Source organism: Nanorana parkeri, unplaced genomic scaffold, assembly GCF_000935625.1.
Source record: "Nanorana parkeri isolate BGI_ZX_2015 unplaced genomic scaffold, ASM93562v1 scaffold911, whole genome shotgun sequence".
NCBI lineage: Eukaryota > Metazoa > Chordata > Amphibia > Anura > Dicroglossidae > Nanorana > Nanorana parkeri.
This window is the reverse complement of record NW_017307179.1, coordinates 453,167-466,941: the sequence shown is the minus strand read 5'-3', so window position 1 is coordinate 466,941 and position 13,775 is coordinate 453,167. Positions and strand designations below refer to the sequence as shown.

The following is a 13,775-nucleotide window of genomic DNA, read 5'->3' as shown; positions in this document are numbered from 1 at the left end:
TGTTCAAGTCAGATGGGTTTTGGGTTCGGAATACAAAACCCACTTGAAGCAAGTCAGAAGAAGGTCAACTGAAGGTCCAATGGACCGGTCAATAGATTTGGAATGATCTCAGTACCATCTCACATTGACGCCATCAACACCAGCCCAAAGCTTTCCAACACAGGTCCCTACTAACCCCCCAAAAGACTCTACTGGGCCCCTTTCTGATTTTGTTTCTCTCTGTTACTGGGGCCCAACTTTCCTTGGCCGATGCCTGCCAACTTCCATTTCCCTAGCCAATGAGACGGCCTCAGTGGCCGCAATGGGAACTCTCATTGGGCAGTATAATGGCAGTTGGTGGAACTTAGCCATGAAGACACTCAAGCCCTGGTAACAGAGTTGAGGACCACCAGGGCTGTCCTTACACTATTCACCACCTGAGGTGGGCCAGGGGGTGGGGGGTGTTGGGCGCTGGCAGTGAATGCTCACTAAAGGGGGGGTTCTGGCAGTGGATCCTCTTTACTTGGTGGGGGTGCCAGTGGTGGATGCTCATTACTGGGGGGGATATAGGGGCTGCTGCTGGTGGAGGACTGTTACTGAGGGGGTGAGTGGCTCTGTCCGGAATCCCACCCGGCTTACTGAGGCCACTAGTTGCCAGGAGCTGGATGGGACACCAGCCAGAGCCTCCCAGGTTGCTGTGAGATTGCTCCCCACATACACACATATCTGCTACCCCCAAACCCCCCCACAAACACAATAACCCAGTGAAATGCTAACTGACACAATCGTCTCAGGTTGCCTCATTATAGGGCCAGATTTGGGGACCACAAAGAGCCTACATGTAAAAATGGATGAGGGTATGATGAATTTCTAATGCCATGGAGGATCTTAGAGGCTGTGGATAAGAACAGCACCTCCTTCACGCAGTTTTTGGCAGAGACCCAAACCGTTCCTGAAGACCCAAAAGGGTTGCCACAGCACCTAACATACAGAGGTGGACCTGATGCCGGGTGCCGGAGTCCTGATATTTTTTCCCCTTTAAGACTGCTCAGTCATTTCTGCAGCTCGGCATACAGGGACGTGACCTTGCGGGCTAAGCATATTCCACGGCTCATCCTTTGCTGGAGATACAAAATGCATAGAAGAGCACGGTTCACCACAGTTCACATAAACACCGACGCCGAGTTATTTTAGGCAAAACGGTTCTCTACTCATCGGGGGGGGGAATAAATTCACAAATCCATATGATAGTGTAGCCCCCATCACCTTCTGTGATGTGACTACTATGCATTTAGTGCTTGCCAGGGCTGTAGTCGGCCTGGCTGGAATTATAGTGGCAATTACATGGTTAATCCCAGGTGTCTATGTCTAACCTTGTCTGTACCCCCCCCCCCTGGGCGGAGTGAGACTCTGTCATATCATGGGACAGCCAATGGTGGACACTGTAATGTATGTACAGTACAGCAGCCAATCACTGGGCTTCTCTCAGCCAGTGGTGCATGCTGGGATAGAGTACATATATTGGTGGGATCTGCCATGTGCTCTCTCTCTCGACGGGACCAGCCATGGATTAGGGCTGGGTCCTGTTCAGCCTGCCCCCAGGCTAGGCCGAGGCCTGGGGGTGGGCATGGGCTGAAGTGAGGGAAAAGGTTTCCCTGAGGACTCCAACATGGAGGAGGCGTGAGAGATGGAAAGAGGAAGGGAACCGGGACCAGTGCAGGCTCTTGAAGCACCCTGGAACTATGTGGGCTTCAGAGCATGGTCGGTGTCTTTCCTGTGATTGAGGATCTGCATCCACCTGGACGGTCTGGTACATCAGTGGTTATCTGATGTGGTCGGGTGGATCTGCATGGCTACTTTTACAAGGTCCGGTGAGTCTGGAGTTTCTGATGGTTACCCCCAAACACCTAGAACCCCTATACCCTCTGGACACCTAGAACCCCTATACCCTCTGGACACCTAGAACCCCCATAACCTCTGGACACCTAGAACCCCTAAACCCTCTGGACGCCTAGAACCCCTAAACCCTCTGGACACCTAGAACCCCTATACCCTCTGGACACCTAGAACCCCTAAACCCTCTGGACACCTAGAACCCCTAAACCCTCTCTCAAAAAGAAGATGTTAAATAAACTGTTTACTTAGCATCATACTACTGAAGTGGACATCAATTTATGGGCACCAGAAGAAGGGCGGTTAGTGCTAATGGGCGCATGTGGACATCAACCCCTAGACCGACTAGAAGTGGACCGGGCAAACAGGGGCTCCCTCCGGGGAGTTATCGCTACAATAGAAAAGCCTTTATATAGGCCGAGCAAATGAAACCGATGACTTTGATGGATCACCCATCTACAGTATGTTAGGTGCCATTTTAGACTTGCGGAGGTTTAATGTGTGTCTATTGCCAAAACATTTCCTTTGGCTTTGGATGGAGTACAGAATGGCTAGAATCTCATTGTGGCTTTGGATGGGGTACAGAATGGCTAGAAACCCATTGTGGCTTTGGATGGAGTACAGAATGGCTAGAAACCCATTGGGGCTTTGGATAGAGTACAGAATGGCCAGAAGCCCATTGGGGCTTTGGATGGAGTACAGAATGGCTAGAAGCCCATTGGGGCTTTGGATGGAGTACAGAATGGCTAGAAGCCCATTGGGGCTTTGGATGCAGTACAGAATGGCTAGAAGCCCATTGTGACTTTGGATGGAGTACAGAATAGCTAGGATCCCATTGGGGCTTTGGATGGAGTACAGAATGGCTAGAAGCCCATTGGGGCTTTGGATGGAGTACAGAATGGCTAGAATCCCATTGTGACTTTGGATGGAGTACAGAATAGCTAGAAGCCCATTGTGACTTTGGATGGAGTACAGAATGGCTAGAAACCCATTGTGACTTTGGATGGAGTACGGAATGGCCAGAAACCCGTTGGGGTTTTGGATGGAGTACAGAATGGCTAGAAACCCATTGGGGCTTTGGATGGAGTACAGAATGGCTAGAAGCCCATTGGGGCTTTGGATGGAGTACAGAATGGCTAGAAACTCATTGTGGCTTTGGATGTGGTACAGAATGGCTAGAAACCCATTGTGGCTTTAGATGGAGTACAGAATGGCTAGAAACCCATTGTGGCTTTGGATGGAGTACAGAATGGCTAGAAACCCATTGGGGCTTTGGATGGAGTAAAGAATGGCTAGAAACCCATTGGGGCTTAGGATGGAGTACAGAATGGCTAGAAACCCATTGGGGCTTTGGATGGAGTAAAGAATGGCTAGAAACCCATTGTGGCTTAGGATGGAGTACAGAATGGCTAGAAACCCGTTGTGGCTTTGGATGGAGTACAGAATGGCTGGAAACCCATTGTGAATATTCCACTTCACTTCCTGTTCTGGACAGGAAGTAAGAGTAAAAATCCCTCCAGTGAGTGAAGGCAAAACCCCTCTTCAATGTCACAGGTCCACATTGGAAGATTTGCCCTCACCTCCTGTTTTGGTGACCCCCCTGCAAAAGTTTGGCTTTCCCATCAACAAATAGGGAGGGTGAATCTCCTTAGTGGCGACACAGACTGCTGGTAAAGCCTTGAATCCAAAAGGCTTTGAAGTTCATTTGTTCAAGGAAACCTCAAACTTCAACGCGCTCTCTGGTTCTGGTGAGGTGGCCCACTGACCGCTTGGTGGACCCATAATGTGACTCGAAGGAGAAAAACACAAAAGGAGAAACCAAAGCAAATGGTGAAGGAGTCCAATCTGTTATAACAATGAATATTATGCTCACATAGAACAGCCATCACACTTGGGGGGCCTCCTTCATCTGGGCATGGAAAGGGTAGGAGGGCTTAATGGACTTAGCCGAATAGATGTGTATTAGATCTAGTTCATTTCCTCATATGGGTGTCCTAATATTGACAGCAGGAGTTGGCCAAAATTCGAGCCGTGTACGGCCTGCTTAACTCTTAATGGAGCTGTAATGGCATCTTACTTCCTCCAGTTGTTGACGGTGAGAATGGACAATGCTTCTTTTGTCACTCAAAGTGGTCTCCAGCCATTAGGGGGTATCACAACATGACATGAATAGGACACAACAAGGGTGTGATGACCCTCTTTGTGTTTGGCATACATACAATCGGTTCTCTAATTAGGCCGAGAACTAAGAATGATTAGCCAGCTGAGAGTCTTTGTTGAGGGGCCCTAAAAAAGTTTGAGTAAGGAAGGGAATTGATGATAAATAAGGAAATTGTTCAGCAGACTTTATGGCTACTTAATTGCCTTATTTACCATCAATTTTCTTTCATGCATTATTATCACAGCTGAGTCTTTTAATGGAAAGTGCCTATAGAAGTATCTTCATGGCGGGAACAACAGGGTTTAATGGGTTTTACAGCAGGCGATCACTTGGCTTCTCTCAGCCAGTGGTGCATGCTGGGAGAGTGTACATATATTGGTGGGAGTTGCCATGTGCTCTCTCTCTCGCCGGGACCAGCCATGGATTAGGGCTGGGTCCTGTTCAGCCTGCCCCCACCCAGGCTAGGCCGAGGCCTGGGGGTGGGCATGGGCTGGAGTGAGAGAAAAGGTTTCCCTGAGGCTTACAACATGGAGGAGGCCTGAGAGACTAAAAGAGGAAGAGAACCGGGACCAGTGCAGGCTCTTTAAGTGCCCTGGAACTAAGTGGACTTCAGGAGCATGGTCGGTATCTTTCCTGTGAGGATCTGCACCCATCCTGACTGTCTGTCACATCAGTGGCTATCTGATGTCGCCCAGGTGGATCTGCATTGATATTCCTACAAGGTCCGGTCAGGCTGGAGCTTCTGATGGTTACCCCTGGACACATAGAACCCCTATACCCTCTCTCCCAAAGTGGATGTTCAATAAATCGTTTACTTAGCATCTTACTATTGAGTGGACATCAGTTTATGGGCACCAGAAGTGGGTGGTTAGAGCTAATGGGTGGGCAGCTGAAGATCATCCCCCAGACCGACTAGAAGTGAACCGGGCATCGGCGGCTCCTCCGGGAGTTATCGCTACACTTAAGATTGGGTTTTAATCTACTTCACGATAACGCTTTGTGAAAGTTTGGGAAGATTAAAATAAAGCTTGGTCATTAAAGTTGGCCAGATAAAGAGCAGAGAGTGGGTTATGGAATGAGAGGGGGTGAAGACTCTACTCCAACTCATTACAAAACCCACTCAAGCCAAGGGTGGGCCTTGTTTGTGCCTCCTCTGTCCAGTGCTGTCATGTCCGGAGAGGGTGGAGGGGATCACGCTGAAGTTATCAGAGAATATCTGCAAGGTTGGACATTACTCACTGGTTGATCTTGGCTCTGGTGGTGAGGATGAAAGATATGATGGCAGAGGGAGGGTCGAGGACAAGCTCGGTCAGGAGATGCTACCATTTGGACCACAGCAAAAGAAAATATCTGTGTGGATGGATCAAGTTCAACGTACCTGCTGATATCAAGTGAGCTTGGAAGTTTTAGCCTCCGATGCTCCATCTCCTTCTTTGGTAATTGTGACATACAATAGATGTGATTGTAGTATGGCCAACATTTGATAGACACCTGATCATCATACCTACCTATATGGTCAAATGTACTGTATGTGGACATTTGGACCATATGAGGACTAAGGTGTCTCCAATGAAAGGTTCTATTAATGCTACATCATAGAAAGACATTGTAGACCAAGGTGCCCCCTCCCCCCCTATTTATTTCAAATTGCAAAAGCCAATAGCAGGCTGGCTATCGCACCCGCCCCACTGAGCAGAGGAGTGTAACAGAGAGACGACTTTCTGTCTCAGGTCCGCTCCTCTGCTCAGTGGGTGGGATTTCAGTAGCCAACCTGCTATAGGTTATTTCAAAATTAAAATAGCTAATAGCAGTCTGGCTATTGCTCATGGCTGCTTACATCCACCTGTCGCCTGCAGAAACTAGCTGGCAGGAGAATGGGGCTATGCTGGGGGTAGGGATTGGGGGTTGCACCATGGTAGAGGGGCTGCAAGTAGCTGGTCTTGCCTAGGGTGCAAAATAATCTAGCACCGGCCCTGGAAATGAGACATGCGGATAAGTTCTGTTCTAAGAAGGTTGTGGTACTATCCTAGAGGCGGAAACATGGCTGCTGACACTCCAGGATGACAGTGGAGCTGAGGGCATCTGCAAGTGATATACTGTATGTCTATATCAAACTGTGACAAGACAAAATTGTTGGGAAGTTGGGTGGTGCATACACATTGAACCTTCAGCTGAGGTCTGTAACCAGCTTTATGCCTTCCGAGTTAGGTCTCCAGGTCAATTATCTACACAGGTTAGGGCCTGGCATTCCGGGTCTTGAGTTTGACGGGAGGCAGTCCTGATTAAGAGTGACAGGAGGCCAAAGGTCACATCCTTCATCAATTTTGGTACATTGAGGCAGCTGGTTTGGGGCCCGACCGTCACACATTTCCAAACTTAGACACCAGTAGACAAGAAAGGGCATTCATGTTCCTGGTAACAAGTCACAATGTTCCCATCCTAGAGAAGCATTTGGTGTCAGAATGAGCCCAAGGGGTTAAGGAGTGGACAAGGACAGGTGTCAGGTGTGGCCAAAACTGGTGACTCCTCATCTGATGTTAAACTAAAGACGGCAGGACGTGTTGTCAGACTGATAATATAATGACTAGACACCAGCCAGCTGACAAATGTCCCTTTGCAGAACTTGGATGGTAATAGAAGTTCTGCCTTGGCTACACACCAGATGAACCTTTCACTTTGTTTAGTACGTGCAGAGACTTATGGGTTGTAATGTTAATATGACAGCTTGGTAGGACGTGCCAAACATTTTTGGTAAGGGTTAATGTGCTGATATGTGTGCTGACAACTGTGCGGCCATGTTCAAATGTCACTCAATTCCATTGCAGGCCCCTCGTCAAAGTTCATGGAACATTCTTCGTGAAAGGTTCAGTCAGAAATGGATTAACATCAACACAACCGTCTCGCTGCTGAAGAGAGGGGTCAAAGGGACAGCTCTGTCCTTAGCTTTCTGTTATTGTAAAAGTGGAACCGGCCTGCGTGGTCAACTAGCTATCCTGTAGGAGCCGAGCTGTAACTGGTGGGGCCCATAGCAAAACCACTATGAGATACCTCTGTCTCTGTAATCTCCATCTCATTACATACATCCCCATATTTCCCTCTTGAAGAGGGATAAGTGACAGAATCTCTTTAAAGCCCCTCACCCATTTGTAGCCTTCTTCATACTTCTCCTTTCTGATTTCCATCTGCTGCAAAATACCCAGGTATGGGGGAGCATGTGACCTACCCCTACCATGCAGTGCTCAAGGATTGTGGCATGGCCAACCATTGTAACATGACGCAGTATCATTAACCCTTTGTGAGCTCTCTCATCATCCGACATGGAGATTATGCAACTGAAATGGAAGAAGGTGGTGGGCTGGTATGGTGGTGGGCTGAGATGGAAGAAGGTGGTAGGCTGAGTTGGAAGAAGGTGGTTGGCTGGTATGGTGGTGGGCTAAGATGGAAGAAGGTGGTGGGCTGAGATGGAAGTAGGTGGTGGGCTGGTATGGTGGGTGGTGGGCGGAGATGGAAGAAGGTGGGGGGCTGAGATGGAAGAAGGTGGTGGGCTGGTATGGAAAAAGGTGGTGGGCTGAGAAGGAAGAAGGAGGTGGGCTGGTATGGTGGTGGGCTGAGAAGGAAGAAGGAGGTGGGCTGGTATGGTGGTGGGCTGAGATGGAAGAAGGTGGTGGGCTGGTATGATGGTGGGATGAGATGGAAGAAGGTGGTAGGCTGACATGGAAGAAGGTGGTGAGCGGAGAAGGAAGTAGGTGGTGGGCTGGTATGATGGGGCTGAGATTGAAGAAGGTGATAGGCTGGTATGGTTGTGGGCAGAGATGGAAGAAGGTGGTGGGTGGAGATGGAAGAAGGTGGTGGGCTGGTATGGTGGTGGGCTGAGAAGGAAGAAGGTGGTAGGCTTAGATGGAAGAAGGTGGTGAGCGGAGAAGGAAGAAGGTGGTGTGCTGGTATGGTGGTAGGTGGAGAAGGAAGAAGGTGGTGGGTTGAGAAGGACGAAGAAGGTGGGCTGAGATGGAAGAAGGTGGTGGGCTGGTATGGTGGTGGGTTGAGATGGAAGAAGGTGGTGGGCTGAGATGGAAGAAGGTGGTAGGCTGGTATGGTGTTGGTCTGAGATGGAAGAAGGTGGCAGGTTGGTATTGTGGTGGGCTGAGATGGAAGAAGGTGGTGGGAAAGGGATGGAGCTGGTGTTGTACTACTATGGAACCCTCAAGTAAAGAGTAGTCAGCTCTCCATTCTACCATTACCAATAAAAACTGATATACAATCATCTCCATAGCACACAGAAGTAAGGACAATCACACCGCCATTTACCTGTGTGACCATTATTGGCGAGGGTGAAGGTGGAGTCATCAGGAGTTCTGTATCCGACTGGCTGTATAGGGGGTAAGGAACCGTCATGGACCGCATTCCATGTCTTAAGGTTGATTGGAGATTGAGAAGTTCCACCACAGTCGGGGAAGGAATCTGGCCAATGTTCCTGGCCGTGGTCACCTGTGACAGAAGGTAAAGACAATGCTGATCACTTATTCAAGAGGACCATGGACAGCCCCTTCAAGGACTGCATGAAGGTGTACAAGGAGGACTTAAGAGTTGTCACGAGAGGGAATGTTCTCCAACTGGGACAACTCTGCAAGTGTACCTGTATCTCCCGACTTGCCGAACAGAATAACAAAGCTTTGGGCAGGTAAACAGTTCATACGCTGTAGGTCCCAACTGCATTTTGAGCCGTTTGAGCTTCCAGCCCCATTGAGTCATACCCGTCCCTATCAGGAGGATGTGTCTGCCAATGAGGCAATTGCATTGTGTGTTATCTCCCTTCGTCTCAAAAGGCATAACAGCTGCGGGAATCAACAGATAAAGTCTCAACACCCGGCAGGTGCAAGCGCAACTTTCGCCATTCCAAAGCCTGACACGTACAGCAGATATATATCTAGCAGATGAGGCAACGCGGCTGAGTGCAGGACGCTCTGTGTCCCTGCTGGGGAGACTCACTCTTTCTTCTTGTCCTGGTGACCACCGTGACTAGGGCAGAAAGTTTTACATTTTGGGTTGTCACCAGAACAGGAAGGGAGGGGAAATCTTCCGATGGGGACACATGGTCAGGTGACCACCATCTAAGAGGGCATTTGTTAAAAAGAATACGCGACTTTAATAAACAATGTGTTTTTTTTTGGAATGGGAAACCTTTCAGGACTCCAAATTGGAGGAGCAGACTGAATACCAATGCCGAGATCTCATTTTCTAAATGCCTTTGCCCTGGCACTCCTGGAGAACCGCCGGCAATAAAAGTTGTCACTGCATTCATCACTCTCGCTTTCATGACCTCACAGGATGGATTTACGGGGCCCCTCAGTCTGCATTGTGTGCGATGACGTTCAATTGGAGGAAATTAACAATTTAAAGGAACACTCCTATTTGCATTTCAATTAACCTTCTTTCTCTATGTTAATGTGCAGCCGGAAAACAAAGCTCAATGATATCGCCGGCCTGAGAATTTAATTTCTGCTGTCTGCTGCCTGATCCAGAAACGGTTCACCTCCACAAGGGTGTCCTAAAAATAGGCCGGCACCAGAAATAGTCACCGCAGACCACGTGGTGAGAAGCCAGATAGGAAGACACGGGGGAGATCGTGGCAAGTGCTATACCAAGGGAATACAGCTTTAAGAGAAGCTGGCAGGATGTTGATAAGGAACCTACCACTTCCAACGTGATTGTAAAAGTGCATGCTCCATGTTTTTATATTTAAAGGGACATTCCACCCAGAGGAGTTAAACCATCTGACAGACTCTTCTATATACCCGCTGTGCCCATTATGAGGGGCTCTCGCCATCCCTGTGCTGAGTTCCCGGGTCTGTACACCCGATGTGCCCATTATGAGGAGCTCCCACCATCCCTGTGCTGAGTTCCCGGGTCTATACACCTGCTGTGCCCATTATGAGGGGCCCCCAGCATCCCTGTGCTGAGTTCCCGGGTCTGTACACCAGCTGTGCCCATTATGAGGGGCCCCCAACATCCCTGAGCTGAGCTCCCGGGTCTGTACACCCGCTGTGCCCACTAGGAGGGGTCCCCACCATACCAGAGTTCCCAAGTCTATGTGGGTTAAATGCAGGTCAGAAGGTCAACTGCAAGTCAAGTGCACCTTTCAATTAATTTCAGAAATCCCCCTGGGGCAGAGACCTCACCATCTTATTGTAGAGAGGACTGACCCTTTAAGCATAACCACCCAAGTGTCAAAGGACAAAGGAAATCATCATCTTACCTGTGTAGGTCCATGAGGCTCCTGAAACAAAAGGAGACAAAAATATCTGTTAGCCAACAGCATTGACTGTATCAAAAACATGTGAAGGTTCTCATTCACCCAGGTCATGGTATATCAGTAGAAGGTTCTCATTCACCCAGATCATGGTATATCTGTAGAAGGTTCTCATTCATCCAGGTCATGTTATATCTGTAGAAGGTTCTCATTCACCCAGGTCATGGTATATCAGTAGAATGTTCTCATTCACCCAGGTCATGTTATATCTGTAGAAGGTTCTCAGTCACTCATGTCATGGTATATCTGTAGACTGTTCTCATTCACTCATGTCATGTTATATCTGTAGAAGGTTCTCATTCACCGAGGTCATGGTATATCTGTAGAAGGTTCTCATTCACTCATGTCATGGTATATCTGTAGAAGGTTCTCATTCACCCAGGTCATGGTATATCAGTAGAAGGTTCTCATTCACCCAGGTCATGGTATATCAGTAGAAGGTTCTCATTCACCCAGGTCATGGTATATCAGTAGAAGGTTCTCATTCACCCAGGTCATGGTATATCAGTAGAAGGTTCTCATTCACCCAGGTCATGGTATATCAGTAGAAGGTTCTCATTCACCCAGGTCATGGTATATCAGTAGAAGGTTCTCATTCACACAGGTCATGGTATATCAGTAGAAGGTTCTCATTCACCCAGGTCATGGTATATCAGTAGAAGGTTCTCATTCACTCATGTCATGGTATATCTGCAGAAGGTTCTCATTCATCCAGGTCATGGTATATCAGTAGAAGGTTCTCATTCACCCAGATCATGGTATATCTGTAGAAGGTTCTCAGTCACTCAGGTCATGGTATATCTGTAGAAGGTTCTCATTCACCCAGGTCATGTTATATCTGTAGAAGGTTCTCATTCACCCAGGTCATGGTATATCAGTAGAAGGTTCTCATTCACCCAGGTCATGGTATATCAGTAGAAGGTTCTCATTCACCCAGGTCATGGTATATCAGTAGAAGGTTCTCATTCACCCAGGTCATGGTATATCAGTAGAAGGTTCTCATTCACCCAGGTCATGGTATATCAGTAGAAGGTTCTCATTCACACAGGTCATGGTATATCAGTAGAAGGTTCTCATTCACTCATGTCATGGTATATCTGCAGAAGGTTCTCATTCATCCAGGTCATGGTATATCTGTAGAAGGTTCTCATTCACTCATGTCATGGTATATCTGCAGAAGGTTCTCATTCACCCAGGTCATGGTATATCAGTAGAAGGTTCTCATTCACTCATGTCATGTTATATCTGTAGAAGGTTCTCATTCACCCAGGTCATGGTATATCAGTAAAATTTTCTCATTCACCCAGGTCATGTTATATCTGTAGACTGTTCTCATTCACTCATGTCATGCTATATCTGTAGAAGGTTCTCATTCACCCAGGTCATGGTATATCTGTAGAAGGTTCTCATTCACCCAGGTCATGGTATATCTGTAGACTGTTCTCATTCACCCAGGTCATGGTATATCTGTAGAAGCTTCTCATTCATCCAGGTCATGTTATATCTGTAGAAGGTTCTCATTCATCCAGGTCATGGTATATCTGTGGAAGCTTCTCATTCACCCAGGTCATGTTATATCTCTAGAAGGTTCTCATTCATCCAGGTCATGGTATATCAGTAGAAGGTTCTCATTCATCCAGGTCATGGTATATCTGTAGAAGGTTCTCATTCACCCAGGTCATGGTATATCTGTAGAAGGTCCCCATTCACCCAGGTCATGGTATATCTGTGGAAGGTCCCCATTCACCCAGGTCATGGTATACCTGTAGAAGGTTCTCATCACCCAGGTCATGGTATATCTGCAGAAGGTTCTCATTCACCCAGGTCATCCATAGCAGCTCCTTCATCAGGAACCTTTAGCCGGGTCAATGGGAATACAGAAGTGTGGTACATTCTGACCACTTTCTGACCTCCAGATCCGGAGTCCTCTAGTTGGATATCATGGATGGAACCATGACTAAGTCACATATAGTAACGTGTACCCACAGCACATTGTCCACTCCGATAAAGATCTATCACAACAATCTGCAATGTTCCGGCGCTCCTGATCAGCTCCATGCCTGATGAAGGAGCCGATGAGGAGCTTGGAAACGTGGTTGCTGTATTTGTATGAGGATCCTTCTAGGAGTGGGCGATGTGCCGGTGACACACGTTCCTCTTGTGGTATGAACATCTCATGGTACAAATTCCTTCCAACGTAAGAATGCAGCAAAAGATAAGACAGAAGAGAAGGAATATAAATAGTAAGATGATAAAATGTGACAACAGGAAGTCAGAGAAAAAGCAACTTTCACTTGTTCCTGAACACGTGTCCCCCCCAATGTGAGACTTCCGGTGTAACATTTTTAGGTTTCCCATCACTTCCTATCCCATTGAGATCGATCGCCGGGACAGATAGAGGGAGTCAATCTCCCCAAATGGGATAGAAGCCAGAAAAACCTGACAGGGGGGTCTAACACTTCGCTGCATCCAATGGGAAAGATTTGGCATCAGATACAATGTATTGTGGGCGTGGCAGACAGACAATCCGTGACATTGAAGGGGAAGAGGTCGGAGAACAGAAATGATAGGATGATATCTGCCGAAGTTCATCAAATATCTGCTGTGATATCTACTTCCTTTTGGGTCATTTGTGGCCGTGTATGAACCTCAGCACTTCCTGTTATATACCTGAGTGACAGCGTGGGAATCTCTGGGGCTCCCGTGGCCTGTCAATCATACATCAGGGGGATTGAATTAAAGGGATCAATGATGTGACATGTTTTAGTTTGCTGAGAAATGATGGAATTTGAGTCCAGCCGATCACCCTGCATATGTCTGTGTGACTGACTGAAAGAGTTTGCTTCACCCTCCCTGTAGTCACATGTACATAAGTCAGTTGCAGTGTGGTGTCAGTGGGGATGTCAGTTGGGTGTCAGTTGCAGTGGGATGTCCGTTGCAGTGGGGTGTCCGTTGCCATGTGGTATCAGCGGGTTGTCAGTTGGGTGTCAGTTGCAGTGGGGTGTCAGTTGCAGTGGGGTGTCAGTGTGGTGTCAGTGGGGGTGTCAGTGTGGAGTCGGTGGGGGTGTCAGTTGCCGTGTGGTATCAGCGGGTTGTCAGTTGCGTGTCAGTTGCAGTGGGGTGTCAGATGCAGTGGGGTGTCAGTGGGGGTGTCAGAGTGGAGTCGGTCGGGGTGTCAGTGTGGTATCAGCGGATTGTTAGTTGCAGTGTTGTGTCGGTGGGGTGTCAGTTGCAGTGGGGTGTCAGTGGGGTGTCAGATGCAGTGTGTTGTCAGATGCAGTGTGTTGCCAGTGGGGTGTCAGTTGCAGTGGGCTGTCAGATGCAGTGTGGTGTCAGTTGCAGTGTGGTGTCAGATGCAGTGTGGTGTCAGTGGGGTGTCAGTTGCAGTGTGGTGTCAGTGGGGGGTCAGTTGCAGTGGGGGGCCAGTTGCAGTGG

The 13,775-nt window shown here is 48.2% G+C and overlaps 1 protein-coding gene across 1 annotated transcript in view; it reads right to left on the bottom strand.

The window, feature by feature from the left end:
• Positions 1-13,775, bottom strand: part of CA14 (carbonic anhydrase 14) — a 36,383-nt gene that overhangs the window by 15,089 nt on the left and 7,519 nt on the right. Inside the window, exons 2-3 of the mRNA XM_018566056.1 lie at positions 10,287-10,307; positions 8,339-8,518 (exon numbers count right to left, since the gene is read on the bottom strand). Of these exons, the coding sequence (XP_018421558.1) occupies positions 8,339-8,518; positions 10,287-10,307 (201 nt within the window). The remainder of the gene's footprint in view (positions 1-8,338; positions 8,519-10,286; positions 10,308-13,775) is intronic.